This window comes from Phoxinus phoxinus (genome assembly GCF_949152265.1).
Source record: "Phoxinus phoxinus genome assembly, chromosome: 7".
Classification (NCBI taxonomy): domain Eukaryota; kingdom Metazoa; phylum Chordata; class Actinopteri; order Cypriniformes; family Leuciscidae; genus Phoxinus; species Phoxinus phoxinus.
In genome coordinates, this window is record NC_136882.1 from 7787783 (window position 1) to 7804379 (window position 16597).

At 36.9% G+C, this 16597-nt stretch overlaps 1 protein-coding gene across 13 annotated transcripts in view; it reads left to right on the forward strand.

Annotated features, from left to right (window-relative positions):
- The window catches only part of tlk1a (tousled-like kinase 1a), a 53906-nt gene that overhangs the window by 9030 nt on the left and 28279 nt on the right, over positions 1–16597 (forward strand). For all 13 annotated transcript variants that reach the window (XM_079619825.1, XM_079619817.1, XM_079619815.1 and 10 more), the window contains one exon: positions 15438–15559. In XM_079619825.1, coding sequence (XP_079475951.1) covers positions 15438–15559 — 122 coding nt within the window. The remainder of the gene's footprint in view (positions 1–15437; positions 15560–16597) is intronic.

Sequence of the window (16597 nt, forward strand, 5' to 3'; positions counted from 1 at the left end):
GCTAATGTGCTTAAAGGCCTTAAAGGCCTTAAAAGCTTGAACACCGACAAATGCTGCTTGCAGCTTTAATTTAAATTACGATCGATCATGGGAATTTGTGAAAATTGACATCCCTTCAGTTCTATATTTGAAGTTTCCAGGTCTAGTAATCTTACTGTTACCTTTCTCAGACCAAGCATCAATAAGTGCTGCTAATGTTAAGTTTTTCAAGTTTACCAGATAGATTATTATATGTAGACTTAATATAGTTTAGGCTAAGCCTACCCATATAGATTTTTATTTAACATTTATTTTATGTTGCTTAATGTTTGCAACAGGTGAGCCAGTGCACAATTATTTTTTATGTATTTTAATTTTTTGTGCATAATTTATTTTGTAAACTACATAAATGCCATTCTGTACCGTATCCCAACTGTTACAATAAAACATCATTTGAGCAATATAACATGCATTTTTGTTCAGTATATAAGCAATATTTTGCTTTTTATGTTAAAGACACTATTGATACCGTGAGAAATGTACATTCTCAGGAAAATAGCCGCTTATCAGTTAATCGTTAATCGATCGATAAGGTCAATCAATTAATGATTAATGAATTAATCGATAATTTGCATCCCTAATATATATATATATATATATATATACACAGTGTTTCCCCTAGCAATTTTTCCAGCAGTGGTGCTGTTACGTGCCGGAGGTTGTTACCAAGCTGCGCTCGTGGGGGTAATTTTTTAATTACCCCTTAAACCATGACTTCTGACAAGTTTTGTGGATAGAAATGGACATTTTGAGACATACAAATATGACATACCATCAACAGATTCAAGGTCTGATTGTTTGTTTTAAACCCAAATAAGTTTCTTCTGATGAAAATAAAAGTTATTTGTAAGAATCAACAGTTGATGAACCCCAGTGACTTCCATAGTATATATATATTTTCTACTATGGAAGTCAATGGGGACCAGCAACTATTTGGTAAGCCACATTCTTCAGAATATCTTCTTTTGTGTTCAGCACAAAAAATAAATTAACACCGGTTTGGAACAACATTAGAGTGAGTAAATAATGACATAATTTTTTATTTTTGGGTGAACTATCACTTTAAGGACAAGCGGCAGCATGTTTACTATTACCGGTATATGTTACTGTCTCTTTAAGACCTGAACACGACTCGTCTAATATACACACATTTAACGAGCAGATTTTCATACATTTTCTGTTTTCTTTCACTTTAGACATAACCAACTTTGTTTATGTAAACCTTGTGTGTATTTGACAGTATATTAGCGCAAAAAGACTCGAAAGATAACTTATCCCAGTAACCAGGCGCTGATTGACAGGCTTTTAGTGCATTTGCGCGTCGGGTGTTTGCGCTCAGAAAAGCGTGTGAATGACATGTTTAACCGGCAATGGTTTAAATCACATGCATATAATGAATTTTTGTGATCTGCATTGTCCAGTTCCTCTGCGTTAACATTTGATGTGAATATACGTCGCAACGGACGCGTGTTGAGACGGAGGCGTCTACTTTTACTGTTGTGCTTTTACAGTGTGTAAGTGAATGTCGTATTACTGATCATGTGAAGATACTGATACTGATCAATACTGAAGACAGTAGCGCTGAAATCCAGCGGCGGCGCTGTGCCGCTACTGAATACATTGTAGGGGAAACACTGATATATATATATATATATATATATTTTTTTTTTTTCTTAGACTGCATCAATTAGTGCATGATTAGTTCAGAATCGTAGGAAAATCACTTTAACCCAACCAAAATTGTGATTCTCAAAATGCAGCTGTACAAATTTTGTGTGCTGTTGTTTAAAAGTAAAGTTTGCCAGAAAATGCTACTCATTTAGCTTGTTTATGAGCCGAAAAGCTGGTCAGAACTCATTCTCTTGACTTGACTTAAGTCATGGTTTCGCTTAAATATTTAGGCCTAATAATACTTAAAACATTTTTTTTACAAACATTTAATAAATATTAAAATACCCAACACGTCTGTTATTCTAACTAAAATTATTTGAATGATTGTAACATTGGGTATGTTTATATGCATATACGTATATTTTAATTTGTCAGTCACAATGATTGCAATCCGATTACACATTCAAAGTACTCTTTATATGTACCCTACACATTCCAGTATTTGTTTACATTAATTTGCATTAAATCTATTTTGATCAAAACTTCAGTGTCTGCGCAATGCATTACTCGCCACATTCAGATATTGAGGTCACTGCAAGGATGTCACCAGAATGAACCATTACGAGGATTTAGGGCTGCCCCTACTAAAGATTTTTCTAATCTAATCGCATGTTTAGGCTATCAATTTAATTACTAAAATATATATGGAGGAGAATACTAAGCCATAATGAGCGTTTAATATACTGTAGCTGTGATACAGCCCTTTCCCCACTGAAGCGCACGCATAGCGCTTTTATCAAAAGTAATGATTATGAATGTGTTGAATGAATGAGGCGTTTTAATTGTTTATTAATAAACTAGTGTTTTCTGTGCTGGTGTCTGCTGCAAAGATGAATTTGACAATGCTGACCCGCCATCTCCGCAGTGTAGTGGATGTGCCTATAGAGTAGGGATGGGACGGTATGAAAATTTCATATCACGATTATAGTGACCAAAATTATCATGATTATCAATATTATCACGGTTTTGTTAAAACGAGATGAATGTGTTTAAAAATAACTGATGCTCACACTGAAAACATTTCAACAAGTTTTATATTTGAAAATCAACAAACAAATAAAACAAGCAGCTCTATGCACTTTTTTTAAGCAAAATTCTATCCTGTGATCGTCATAGCAACGCATTATAACACAGCGCACATCCATGTATCAACGGACGCGCGCTCTCCTTTCATTCAAATATATTGTTTGAATAATATTGTTGTGATCATCTTGTCTGGACGATTGTTTTGTACGCTGAACGAAATCGATTTATAAACGGGTAAGATTTAAATCATTAATCTCAATTCAATATGTCCCCGTAATTATGTGTTTAAAAAAAATAATAATCGGTCTAATAAGTGTAACTTACAATGAATCTATACATTATTATCCCTTAAATGTCACTCTTAATACTAATAGTAGTCTTGCTTGAACTTGTTAGTTCGTCTTAGGTTCAAAGCCACTTGCTGCAAACTTTTCTTCGCGGAAGCTTCACGTTTATTTCAAGTGAGTAAGATACAATATTTCAAATCAAAACAACATTTTGCACCTAATTATTTCACAGACGTAGTTTTGGTATTGAGGTCAAAGTTAACTTGCCTTGCGTTCGCTATACAACAGTGGGTGATGGTCACACAAGACGACTCGGCAGATCTGAAGTGTTTCTGTTGCAGCGACAGGGTGACCATCCTCGATGAAGTTTCCCTCAGGACTTTTGTAAAAGCCTAAATATGACCACACCTCAGATTTGGTCCTCTTAAAAGGCTGAAAATTCACCGCTATCCGCCATTCCTTCTTGAATAAAAAAAAAAAAAAACGCATTGCGCGCTGCATCTGTGTCAGACTGTTGCTGGCTGGGCAGGATTTACAGTTATTAAAATCGCGATAATCAAACACAGTTTTAATGATAATTAAATTTGAGACGATAATACTAACCGTCAGTACATTTTATCGTGGTTTATCGTGAAACCGGTAATCGTCCCATCCCTACTATAGAGAGAAATACACCTTCTGTAAGGATTACGTGGGTCTAATCGGAGAGTATTTTTTTAATTTAAAAGTAGACAATTCAAGCTTTCTATAACGTTAGATGTATGTATCATGTCTGTGAGATAGATAGGCTATGTAGCCTATACACACTTGAGTTTCGGTTCATTTATGTGCTTCAGTTCACGGAGACTGACATCAGAAAGCGCATCCTGATTGTTTTTTATTTTACAAAGGCAAAGTTTTCTTGTTGTGAGTTTACACAAATAAAAGCAGTTTGTACAAACAAAACCCTTTACAGTTTCGAATGTATGACTCTTTATCTTTGAGCGTATTTTAATTTGATTCCGCTGTTGTCATTAAAAAATGCGAGTGATCGCGCCAGCTCGATCTGAGGTGTATTGAGGTGTATTCAATTTGAGGGGAACTGATTATAAGGTTACATGTACAAATAGCCATTATTGTTATGACTTCTGAACTTTGTTAAATTAGAGCAACTACTTAAATTAGAGGTTCCCAAGAATATGTTCACTTATCTTCCTCAAGTTCACACATCTGTCCTAGCAGAGGAATCACAGTTGTAGAGAATCGCATTAACTATCGACATGATCCACTAGCGTTTTACAAACACGGCTACATTTTTATGTCTTTATTTTTAGTAGTATTTGTTTTACATTTACATTATACATTAAAAACACAATAAACTACTTGTGCTTAAAGCATGTTTGTACTACCTTCCTTTAAAAATATAAAATTGATATGATGAAAATGACATTCAGACATTTTTAAATATGACTTAACTGTCCAAATTCTTTTTGAGGCTACTGTATGTTTAAAAGTCTGTGTTACAAAGTCACACGTTTCTCTCTCACTCACTCACTCACTCACTCACTCACTCACTCACTCACTCACTCACTCACTCACTCACTCACTCACTCACTCACTCACTCACTCACTCACTCACTCACTCACTCACACTAATTAAATAATCTCTCATTTTTATGAAGTAAGCAATACTAACAGTGTCTGTTTCTGCTCTCATTTAATTTAGTGTCTGAGTTGGTGGGAGTCTCTCCAGAACAGTTGTCATTTACACAGTTGCAATAGCCTAAATGTTTTATTGTGGCGGTCTAAACATAAACTCTATGAACAAGCATCATAAAACACATTTGTACTGTGGGCGACATTAGTCCCTTGACTTGAGACGTTACTTTTAGAGTATGTAAAATTTTGCTTGATGATGATGTGACCATTTACTTGTATTTGTGATCAACGCAACAAAATTGTGTTTCTCTTCTAAACTTTTCTTTTTTCGATTAATCTAATTCTCTAAATTGTGCAATCTATTATATTATATTATTTAGGGTGAATGTGAACCAGTCAAGTATTCTAATAATTGTTTTTCTGAATCTGTTCCCCCAGCATGCTTTGTTTGGTACTTAATGAGGAAAGTAAAAATGTGGAAATTAAAGGTGCACTGTGTAGGAATTTCTCCCATCTAGCGGTTAAATTGTATTTTGCATTCAAACGAATAGTGCTCTCTAGCGCCTCGCTTTTTCAAATACGTGTTGCAACTACGGTAGCCGTTATGTACCAAGAAGCTATGACAACTTATAGCAAATGTTCTACTGTTATGCTGCCTATATAATGAATTACACAACCAAGCTATGAAAAAAAAACTTGTAATTTAGACTGTAACATTGACTTACCCGTCGAGAAGAAAGCAGTGTCCTTTCAAAGTCTTTCTCCTTCATTAGCTCTTTCCACCTGGGTAAAGCTATCCCGTTATTTACCCTCGGTTTTTTAATTCGCCGGTCACATTTCCTTTTAAATTACATTTTGGCATTTCTCCTGTGGCTCGGCATAAGTATGATCCTGAATTATGAAGTACTGTGCAGTGCAGCCTTTCAAATTTACCGGCGCAGTGACACGCATTACGCCTCTCTCCTTGTCCGCTTCTGCTGGTGTCAGTCTCGTGACGCTGGCTCTGGACGAAAACGTGTTGTGGAAACGCATTGAGGTAGGCTAGTGCTTTTTGTCAAGATGGCGGAACGACATGGAAGCCTCCGTCGACTTACCCGTCCAATGTAAATAAAAATAAGAAATTCTTTGCGTACAATGAGAAGTCAGATCATTGGCAGAGGTAGTACACCATTGAGGACATATTTATGAATAAAGATGTTGATTTTAGCTAATAAAATACTTAAACTACACAGTGTACCTTTAAGTAGAATTGTATTTGTTTTTGAGTAAGATGAGAAAAGGGGGAGATAGGTTTTTTTTCGGTAGATATAGTGTCATGTATCGACGATAATCAGAGAGATATCGCCGACGGCTGATGCGTTTGACCACATCGATAGTCAATACTTCAAGTAAAGTTCCTTTTAATCCTTTTAAAAGTTCCTTTTAATGTATTAAATTATTATTAGTATTATTAATATAGGACGTACAATTAATTTAGCATTCCCTAATTTCATAACGTCATTTACATAACCACACTTGCAACACCACTTGCACGTATGAGGATTGAGGACTCCTCAGAGAAAATGTTTTTAAAGTCCCCCTGTAATCAATGATGTTAACCCCTAAAACTCATCTTTGATCAGCAAAATGGCATTTAAACGTTCTGTACTGACTGCATGGCTAGGTGCTTGATTTCATACACCTGTGCAACTGGTCTTATTGAAACACTTCAATTCAATAATTAAGTGTCCCAGTACTTTTGACCATATAGTAGGCTATATATATGTAGTATAATATCTTATTTTATAAAACTTTGTTTTATCCCAAAAAAAAACGAAGTTCTTTGAACAGTCAAGTAATTTAAATCGAACTAAGTTATCTGTTTGCGGGTCATTTTAATTACATACACGGCCCTGCTACCTAAACAACATCTAGTATCTGAATTTTCAGATTCTTTTTAAACTGCTGATTCCAATATGTTTTGAAGAGTTGTAGGCCTAATGTGTATTTCGTAGTATTAGAGTTGATCTCCCCTTTCTTACCAACCTGCTTCATCACCAACCCCAACCCATCTCCTTTCCCGCCGGTCCAGAGTTTGCAGGTATGAATGTTGTGTTCTCTGTCCCATTGTGTGACGTGGCATTTCTCATGTTTCTCTCCGTATCATCAGTCCAAGCGACACGACTGTCACTGCAGACCAGACCAGTTACTGAGCAGAACTAGTAAAGGAGATATTATGTCATGATGTGTTGCAGACAGTGTTAAAAAGTAACTTTTACACCATTCTTGTCATTAACACAGTGAATTAATGTTTGTGTGTTTTAGTTTGTAATAAGCTGAGACTGGCCATAATTCTGTATCCATTTCTCTCTTGCATTTGTGTCCCCTGATTTACTCCTGTATGTCTCAGGGGTGTTGTGTTTTCTCTCCTTATTATATTTGTGTGATCTGGCTTTGTTGATCTCATAGAAGGAGAGAAAAGCTGAATGTTTATGTGTCTGGTCAGCCACCAGGGAAGGAGTGTGGCATCAGGACCGTATTTGTTTCTCACATGCTTGATGTGGTTATTTATTTTAACATTATTCCATACGAGAGACACAGTTTCAGCAGTGCCATCAGTCACTTCCACCTCATGCTTGCTTTGACATTGCACTCAATGAATTATCTCTTCCTACCTTTTTTCTGAGCAATTCTATCATAATAAGTGAATTATTAGAAGTGAATTTTATGAGTATATATATATATATGGTGTTGTTTTGGGCATCTCTGCTTTGCAATTGAGGACTCAAGGGTGTAGACGAGTCCCAGTGGAGGAATGATGAGCTGCTTCATTTTCTAGCTTGTGGTTGATGTGGGGACTCATAAAGATGTTATCTGACACGGGTAATGTAGTCTGGAGTGATGTGATGCCACCAAGTTTAAGAACATCTCATATTGTTTGACCACTAATATGAATGCTGTCAATAGTGGTTGCTGGTTAATTACTGGGTAAGTAATTGCTACTGGTCAGTGTTATAAGACATTTCACAAAAAGATGTTTGTTAGGCAACATAAGGCAAACAGTATTGTGACTCTGTGTGTTTGTGAACATCACATCTCTCCATTAGTGTCACCACCAGTGTCAGTTGATAGTTGATGTGGTTCTCTACTCCTGTGGTTACAACATACTTGTGGTGGGAGCCAGTGGAAAAGGCTGGCGGTACCTGCTGCCACAAACATGGCACACAAATAATGTCTGACCTTTAACACAATATTAAAATTAGTTGAATAGTTCTTAATGTCCATTTTGTCAGCAATTTTGTAATTTACTCTTTTATCAAATGTCCTTATTCGTTAGTTTTTATTATATTTGTCAACCTTATGTTTTTTTACCCCATTTTAGTCTTATCTTAGTTTTATCTTAAGCATTTAGTTTAGTTTTAGTCAACATAAACTGACTAAATGTGAGTAAAATATGACTAAAATCTCATTGTCGTTTCAGTCACTGAAAATAAGGGTTCTCCAACCAGGATTTTTGGGGCTGATTATCGATCAATGGAAGTAGTATTGGACGATATTGATTACTGATACCGATCACCAGAATAAATAGGCCAACTATTCTTTACAACAATGTATTTTAAGTATTAAAAAATTAAGAAAGTATCATCATGAATGGACAACTCATTTATTGTGAGTCATTATCAACATCAACTTATCAACTCATTATCAGCATACGTGCAACATCCCATCCCCTCTCTTAGATGTGATTAGGAACAACTTCATGTGTAGCTCATGTGAAATGAATAAATAATAGTAAAAAAAAAGATAGAAAGCCGCTTGGAGAACAGGATCACTTTTGTGGCTTAATGCTGTTTTAATAACTCTTTTTATTATCAAGTATATAGCAACTGTAGACTATTTTACGACAATCACAATCTAGCTGATTTGGACATTAAGTTTGAGCTTTTAGGGAGGAAGGAAAGCACACCGCTGTGAAGGAAAGAAATGCACTAAAATCTCACAAATCTCAAAGACTTTGCACATTTATTGTCCTTTTCTGACACCTGGTAGAACTGCCAGACCGGTGATTGTAGTGAAGCAATTATAGGAACCCTGAACGCCTAAATGGCAACAGCTTTCTTAAAGGGATAGTTCACTTTAAAATTAAAATTCTGTCATCATTTACTCACCCTCAAGTTGTTTCAGACCTGTATTAATTTATTTCTTCTGCTGAACACAAAGAAAGATATTTTGAAGAATGTCAGTTACCAAACAGTAGTCTGTACCCATTGACTTCCATAGTATTTTTTTTTCCTACTATGGAAGTCAATGGGTACAGACTACTGTTTGGTTACTGACATTCTTCAAAATATCTTTCTTTGTGTTCAGCAGAAGAAATAAATTAATACAGGTTTGAAACAACTTGAGGGTGAGTAAATGATGACAGAATTTTAATTTTAAAGTGAACTATCCCTTTAACAGTACGGGACTGTGTTTTTCTTCGGGGTTTGAACAGAACTTGGAGAATGGCAGTTTCTTTAGTTACCCCAATTTCACATTTTTATTGAAACATTTCAGGCAAGCATGCTTTTTTCTTTTTACTTGTATGATCAAATGTACGTAATTTTAAAGGTTTAAAAATACAAAACATCAGTGATACAATGTCTTCACTGCTTTAATACACCACATAAGTAACGATATTTAAAAATTTTAGTCTGACTTATTAATTACTGGTTGCTTAATTCATGCAAAATAAATGAGTTCAACTGTAATGTTTAGCATAGTGTTGTCATGATACTGGAATGTATAACTTCGATTCATGCCTTGAAAAATATCGGTATTTGATCATGATGCCATTTTCGATATCACAGGAAAAAAACCTATATCTGCCATACAAATATTTTTTTAATTATCTCATCTTTTTTGTCTATCCAATTGAATTTCTAGGCAAACAATATTAAATCCTTAAGGCGAGACACGGCATGCAAAAACAATTTTTTAAATACATTTTTTTATTTTTTTCCACTGGTCAATTTTCAATAATGTCCTTAAGGCGAGACACGGCAGGCAAAACCATCGTTTTTTTTTCACTGGTTAATTTTGAGATTTTGGGCTATTTGTCTTCAATAACATGTCTTCATACAATGTTGTCGGATCCAAATATGGCCATTTCCTTTTTATCAGCAACCAATCGTGAAAGTACAATGGGGCATTTAACTCTGAACGAATCACGTTGTCAGAAATGGACATCAGCCATTGAGATTTCGCTTTTAGATGCATCACGTGACGTGCTCTGACTGTTTTTGACTGAGGTTCTGTTCAGTTGAAGGCCATCAATGCTGTGTTATAAGTTTTGATGTGATTTAGGTGGTTTGGATTGTTGTTGCTAATGATTTGATAAGATATTGTTTCTGTAAATAGTTGTTTCCACTAAAAAAAAGTCTGAATTTTTACATTACAAAATCTTTAAATTGCGTTTTCTCAAAATTAGTTTTTTGTCATTCTCCAGTACAAACATCTCAGCCTATGTAGCACCGATGTACACCAAACTTTCCAGTTATACACTTAGCAGTATTCTGAAGATATTTTCAGAGGGATTTGTTAATAAATCATTCCTGGCCTTATTTATGTGACATTTTAATACAAAAAAAATGGCGAAAATAAATTTAAGGCTATGGACAGTAAATTTTGATTTCCTAGGTAATGAAAGGAAGCATATATCCTGAAATCCCTCTTCTTCTTTTTTTTTTTTTTCATCTTGTGTGTAAACAAAATTAGAAAAATAATTTTGCACCTGACTTTATCATATGTTCAGATCTATCTACCAAAAATATATGCAAAATTGTGCATATTTAATGAGTAAATGCCTAATTTGCATAATTAAACATACAAATTTCAAAAACTTGTACATTTTAAAAATATATTTGTGTAAGTAATCAACTGAGGAAGTTGCATGGTGATATCTATTTAAATTTTTTACCCTATTCACCTGTAGTGTCTCGCCTTAAAAAGTATGTGACACATTGTAACAGTAATCCATATGAATAAAGCCGTTTAATCCAAGTCTACTGTAGAGACATGACTACTTTTTTTGATGAATAGGTTAAAATAAATGTAATTAATCAATCGTAACATAGTTTTAACACTGCATAATCTTCATTGTAAAGTAAAAAAAAAAGTCAATCCTTACAATTAAAGTTAAAAAAGTTATTCAAGAGTAGTGAGTGATTTTGTTTTTATTAAAATTGACACAGACAGCAGCAGGATTGTTAGGCAGCTGTCACTTTAAGACCTGACGCGCATGGATCAAATATACTGTTAACACATGCTTTTTCTTTCTTAAAGGAGAACTCCAGCGCAAAATGAACCTTTGGTCTAATTACACATTGTTACCTAGTCAACCGTTATCTGAGATTTGTTTTCATGATTATCGAATGTAAATAGTTTTATCTCTAAAAACAGTTTAGCCTGTAACGCTAGTATAACGCTAGTATATTGGGCATAGAGTAATGACAAATACAAATCGCTTGTTAATACCACTAACAAGGCTCAAAATAGCCCCACACTAACACGGTAGCATAATGAGGGTCCCTATTTTGCGCTGGAGTTCTCCTTTAAAGGTGCATAGCGCAATATTCTAAGTTTTTGCAGAACTATGCCACCTCTGGCGGCAAGCGAAACTGCAGCCAGAGATGTGCACGCACTAGACAAAAGTTTTCTTTTTTTTATCTTACGTGGTGTTGGTGTTTGAAATGAACTACAAGCAGGTCTCTTACAATCCATCTTCTACGGAGAATGCCGGCGAATACACAAACCTGCCAGACATAGCTATGTGAGCGTGCCGTAAACGCGCATGACGTCACGCCCAGTCTCAAATTTGAAATAAAATTTTGGTACGTTTTAGCTTACCTGAAGTGCATCCAAGATGTAGGTGTCTTTGTCTCCGCAGTAGTTTCATTTTTTGATGTTTAATTTTTTGATATTTTTAGGTCAAACCGTTCTTGTCTGTCAGTCATATAATGCAGGTCTATGGTCATTGTCTCCAAAAGCATGCAGAGATGTCTCTAATAGCATGAAGAGAAAAGTCCAAATTAAAAAATTCCCCATCGTAAGTGCACATTGATGGCCTAAGACACGAAACAAGCGGTTTGTGTGATAAAACGAACAGTATTTATATAGTTTTTATCTCTTTTACACAACCACGTCCAAGTGATCGGTTTACTTAGTCTGCGCAAGCGCTGTAGAGCGCTGTAAGGCTCCGGAAGTGATCTCTCGCGCGGGTACGGCACTCAGTAGCTGCGTTTACATGGCTCAATCCGAATGAAATCAATCCGATTAAAGAATCCGAACAAGGTGTTTACATGGACGACAAATAAAGTAATGGGGTTGATGTGCGCGTTTACATGTCACAAGCTTTACATCTGATTTGGTCGTTTTAGACATGCGCAGTTACGCACAATCAGTGCACTAGACGATTCCCGCCGCCATTCCACGATGCGCATAACAGCCACCCTCTTACCATTTTTTTGGTTTTAAAAATCAGATTTAACATTTACGTACTTCAGCTGCTAATTAGGAGACGACGAGCGCGTGATGTTCTGTGCTGTGCTGCTTGCATTTATCAAGCAATTAAAATGCCTCTGCCAGAGCCCAGAACAATGAAAGTCTGAAGCAAGGACTGGTGGGACAACGTTGTCTTGCACCACTTCACGGACGTGGAGTGGAAGGAAAATTTTAGGATGACACGACAGTCATTTATGACCCTAAGTTCAATTTTGCTTACCGCACGCCATCTTCCCTTCAAAAACAACAGTGCGTCATACGTCATTTCTACGTCATTGCAGATGCGCATTCCTTTCAGATTTGGTTTTCAGTCCGATTAAGTGTTTACATGTTCTCTTGATCGGATTACAAAAGGAATAAAGCACCCCTTTCAATCCGATCGAAATTTCAATCCAATCGAGCTCAATCGGATCAATTAAGGTGTTTACATGAAGGATTTTCAATCCGATTGAGCCTTCAATCCGATTATAAGGGTCCATGTAAACGCAGCTATTGTTTACACCAGAACCTATGCACAGAACAGAGATTGTAGGTAGGACGGCTAATAGAAAGGGTACTAGTTTGCGCTTATCCGGGATGTTTGAACCAATGTAAAAAAATACATTTACGTAAGCTCGCACAAACTCATCCGGGAGTTCATCCGCGAACTCATTCCGGCGCTCTACGGCGCTTGCGCAGACTAAGTAAACAGATCACTTGGACGTGGTTGTGTAAAAGAGATAAAAACGATTTAAATACTGTTCGTTTTATCACACAAACGCTTGTTTCGTGTCTTAGGCCATCAATGTGCACTTACGATGGGGAATTTTTAAATTTGGACTTTTCTCTGCATGCTATTAGAGACAGTACCTATATACCTGCATGATATGACTGACAGACAAGAACGGTTTGACCTAAAAATATCAAAATTGAAAATACTGTGGAAACAAAGACACCTACATCTTGGATGCACTTCAGGTAAGCTAAAACATACCAAAATTTAATTTCAAAGTGAACTATCCCTTTAAGACACAAACAGACTGTGTTTACATGAATACTCGGCAAGACAAGCATTTTGACATAATTTTGTGTGCGTTTAAGCACAATAAGCTGCTAAAAATAACTAACCTGGTGTGGGTGTGAAACCTGCGGGAATGATTAAAATTATGCGCAATCCCGCACCGAAATTGAGGACCTGTAACAAAAACATTATTCAAACGGAGCGAATGAAAGAGTGAGTGAGAGGAGGCGGGTGCAGAATCAGATGGTATTGGTGTATCGATACGATACTGTGAAAAAATTTCAGATGTCAGTATTGATGCGTATCAAAAAATCTATATTTGACAACACCAGTTTAGCATGATGCTAATCATCTTTCCATTATGTGAACTGTATACCTCTTAAATATGGTTAAATTAACCATCGTGGAATCTCTAAACTCATTTTGAACACTGCATAGTGCATTCTCCATGAAGGATATATGCAACGTAACCCGAGTTTGGCAGTGTAGCCTTTTGGACCAGCCATCATGTCAGGAGCGTACCTTTGATGCCTGGGCCTTACAATTCTGTCTATTGCATCTCACTAGATTTTGGCTCTGTGGAATACTTGATTCTGATTGGTCAATCGCTCCATCCAACGGGATGTTATTCCCAGAAAACAACCGCTGAAAACAGATAACGTTGGCTCATCCCGGTTACTGAAGCCAGCAGCGCTATATGCTTGCTAGGAATGTTTTTTCTTCATGGATGTTTTGCGTTTTGTGAGCTAATAAAATATAGTAAATCATAATAAAATGAGCTAATAAAAAAGCAAATCAATATTTTGTGTACAGTTATTTAATTATTCCATCCAGTATCGCTCGCTCGCTCTCTATTGTTTCATGCAAACGCAGCTGCTGCCATTTTGTGACTATTGTTTTGTACACTGTTGGATTATAAGCTACAAACTGGTATTCTAAAACCGTTTAATCTGAAATCAATATCTCTTATCTCCATAATTATTGATGTGGCGAAATGCTGTGTAATAAGTGGTATGACTGTATACCGTATCCCTCAAATGTCCGTCTAGCTTGAACTTGCCGTGCTAGCAACTGCTCTCTCAGCGGAAGCTTTGCGTTTAAAGACCTATTAAAATATTTAGACTCAAGTAAATAATAGACACGAAATATTGATTTATGTTGCAAGTAGTTGTGTAATAAGCGAATAATGTACATCCAGCCAATTTTTATCTGAGAATAGACACCTTCAGGCTGATGCAAAACCTCCTGATCACCCTGTCGGGTAACAACCAGCTGGATGTACATTATCCCTTACATATAACACCTATTGTATTTGGCTGAAAGAAGAAAGTAATATACACCTAGGATGGATTGAGGGTGAGTAAATCATGGGATCATTTTCATTTTTGGGTGAACTACCGCTTAATCGGGATAATGTTTATCCAGCCGGTTGTTATCTCAGAATAAACCCCCGACAGGGTGATGAAGACCCCGATGCAAAGCGGAGGATGTAAGACTTGCATATTGCAGTCTTAACAATATACAAGTTTCACCTCATAATGAACTGTTATGGATTTTCTTGGTCTACTCTCGGCAGTATACGAGTATTTCCCTGTGGTCGAGCTCCTGTGTGATTCCTGCACTGAGCCGCTGTGCTTGGAGTCGAGCCATAATGGCGTCTCATTAGATGGAGATAATGACAGCAGGGTGAGCCCTGAGGAGCCAACCCGGACGAGAACGCCCAGAGAAACCTCACAGCGACTCTCGCTCCTTCACGCCTCAGGGGCCGATAGAGAGAACTGAGGGTGAGGGAAGGAGTGAAAAGCAGGAGGAAGTGGGTGATTTGATGGAAAAACAGAGGGAGAAGTGGTAAAGAGGGATGGGGTGTGTGTGTGCAGAGACAGTAATCATGCCAACAATGGTATTTTTGTTCAAATGTCAGTTTTAATGTGCTTGTGTTGGGTGTGCTGCGGCATTTCACTATAGTCTTCCTCTGAGAAGTCTCGCATGTTAACATGCACTATCTCCACTCAACACAGACTGGATGTCTGATTGTAAGACACAGGTCATGAGGTTTAACCTGTTTGTGATCTAGTTTTAGTACTATGTAAGCTCTGGGGAATGCGGTACCTGTGTGTTTGTGAACACATGACCCAGGAGACTGTTACATATGATGCTTTTTTTCTGTCTACCTAGGCTATATGAAGTGAGCACAAGTGAAAGCGGTTAACAAACCTCTATAGTGACCTATGTATGTGTGTGTGTGTATCACTCAGGTGCTATGGAGGAGCTGCACAGTTTGGACCCGCGCCGGCAGGAGTTGCTGGAGGCCAGGTTTCTGGGTGGAGTCAGTGGAAACACAGTGGGCAGCACTGGCAGTGCTAGCGGAGGAACCAAAGTTAGTAGCCGAGTTTATCACCGCACTGTTATTTCAAACACACAAGTGTCGCAGACAATGGTTATGTCTGAAGTGTTTTTGTATGAAAGGCACCAGTGTTTCCCCTACAATGTATTCAGTAACGGTGCAGCGCCACCGCTGGATTTTCAGCGCCGCTGCAAAATCTTCACATGATCAGTAATATCACGACATTCACTTTCACACCTAAACACACTGAGACATGGCAACCGGCGGCGCTGCTCATGCGGTGGCTCTGAATCCACTTGTTGACAAGGAGGAAAGAGCCACATACGGAAATATTTTCAATTAGGCTAATGTCACGTTGCCATAAGGGGCCGTTCACATAGCGCATTTTTTTGTGCGTGCAAATTCGCGCGCCTCTGTTCATGGTTAAACAGCAACGACAGACGCCACGGGATAGCAAGTGCTTGTGGAAAGGTGAAAGCGGTATTAAGTAAATACCGTAAATTTTAAATTAACCCAGAGGAGAATAATTGCTACAGTAGCCTATATTGTTAATTGTTAGGTAATTTTATCTAACAAATGGAATCATATTTTTAAGTGTTTTATAAGTCTTTTTTTTTTTTTTTTTTTTTTGCTGCTAAGAGGAGGGACGGTCAATTACACTGCAAAATATCGGAAGTGACATCATCTACATAATAATAACACTAGCCTAATTATAATAAACACACTAATAGCAATTGACATGGTGATAATTAGAACGGGACAAAAATATGGCATGTCAAAATAGATACGCGTGATGTAAATGCAAACTAATAGATTAATAGAAACATATTTGTATCTATCACTGATCTATATAAATGATTGGATTGCTCATTGCGTTTTAATCTGCCATCAGGCGGTGAAGCCACCGGACGTGTTCGAGCGGCTATTTTACTCTTCCCTAGAGGGCATCTTTGATTTACAGCCAAAACATTGACCTAAAGCCACCTGATTTACAGCGTATCAGTCGCAAAGGATTAGATTTACGATATACGGTATATACATGTAAATGTATTGTTACTTCAGATGTAATCT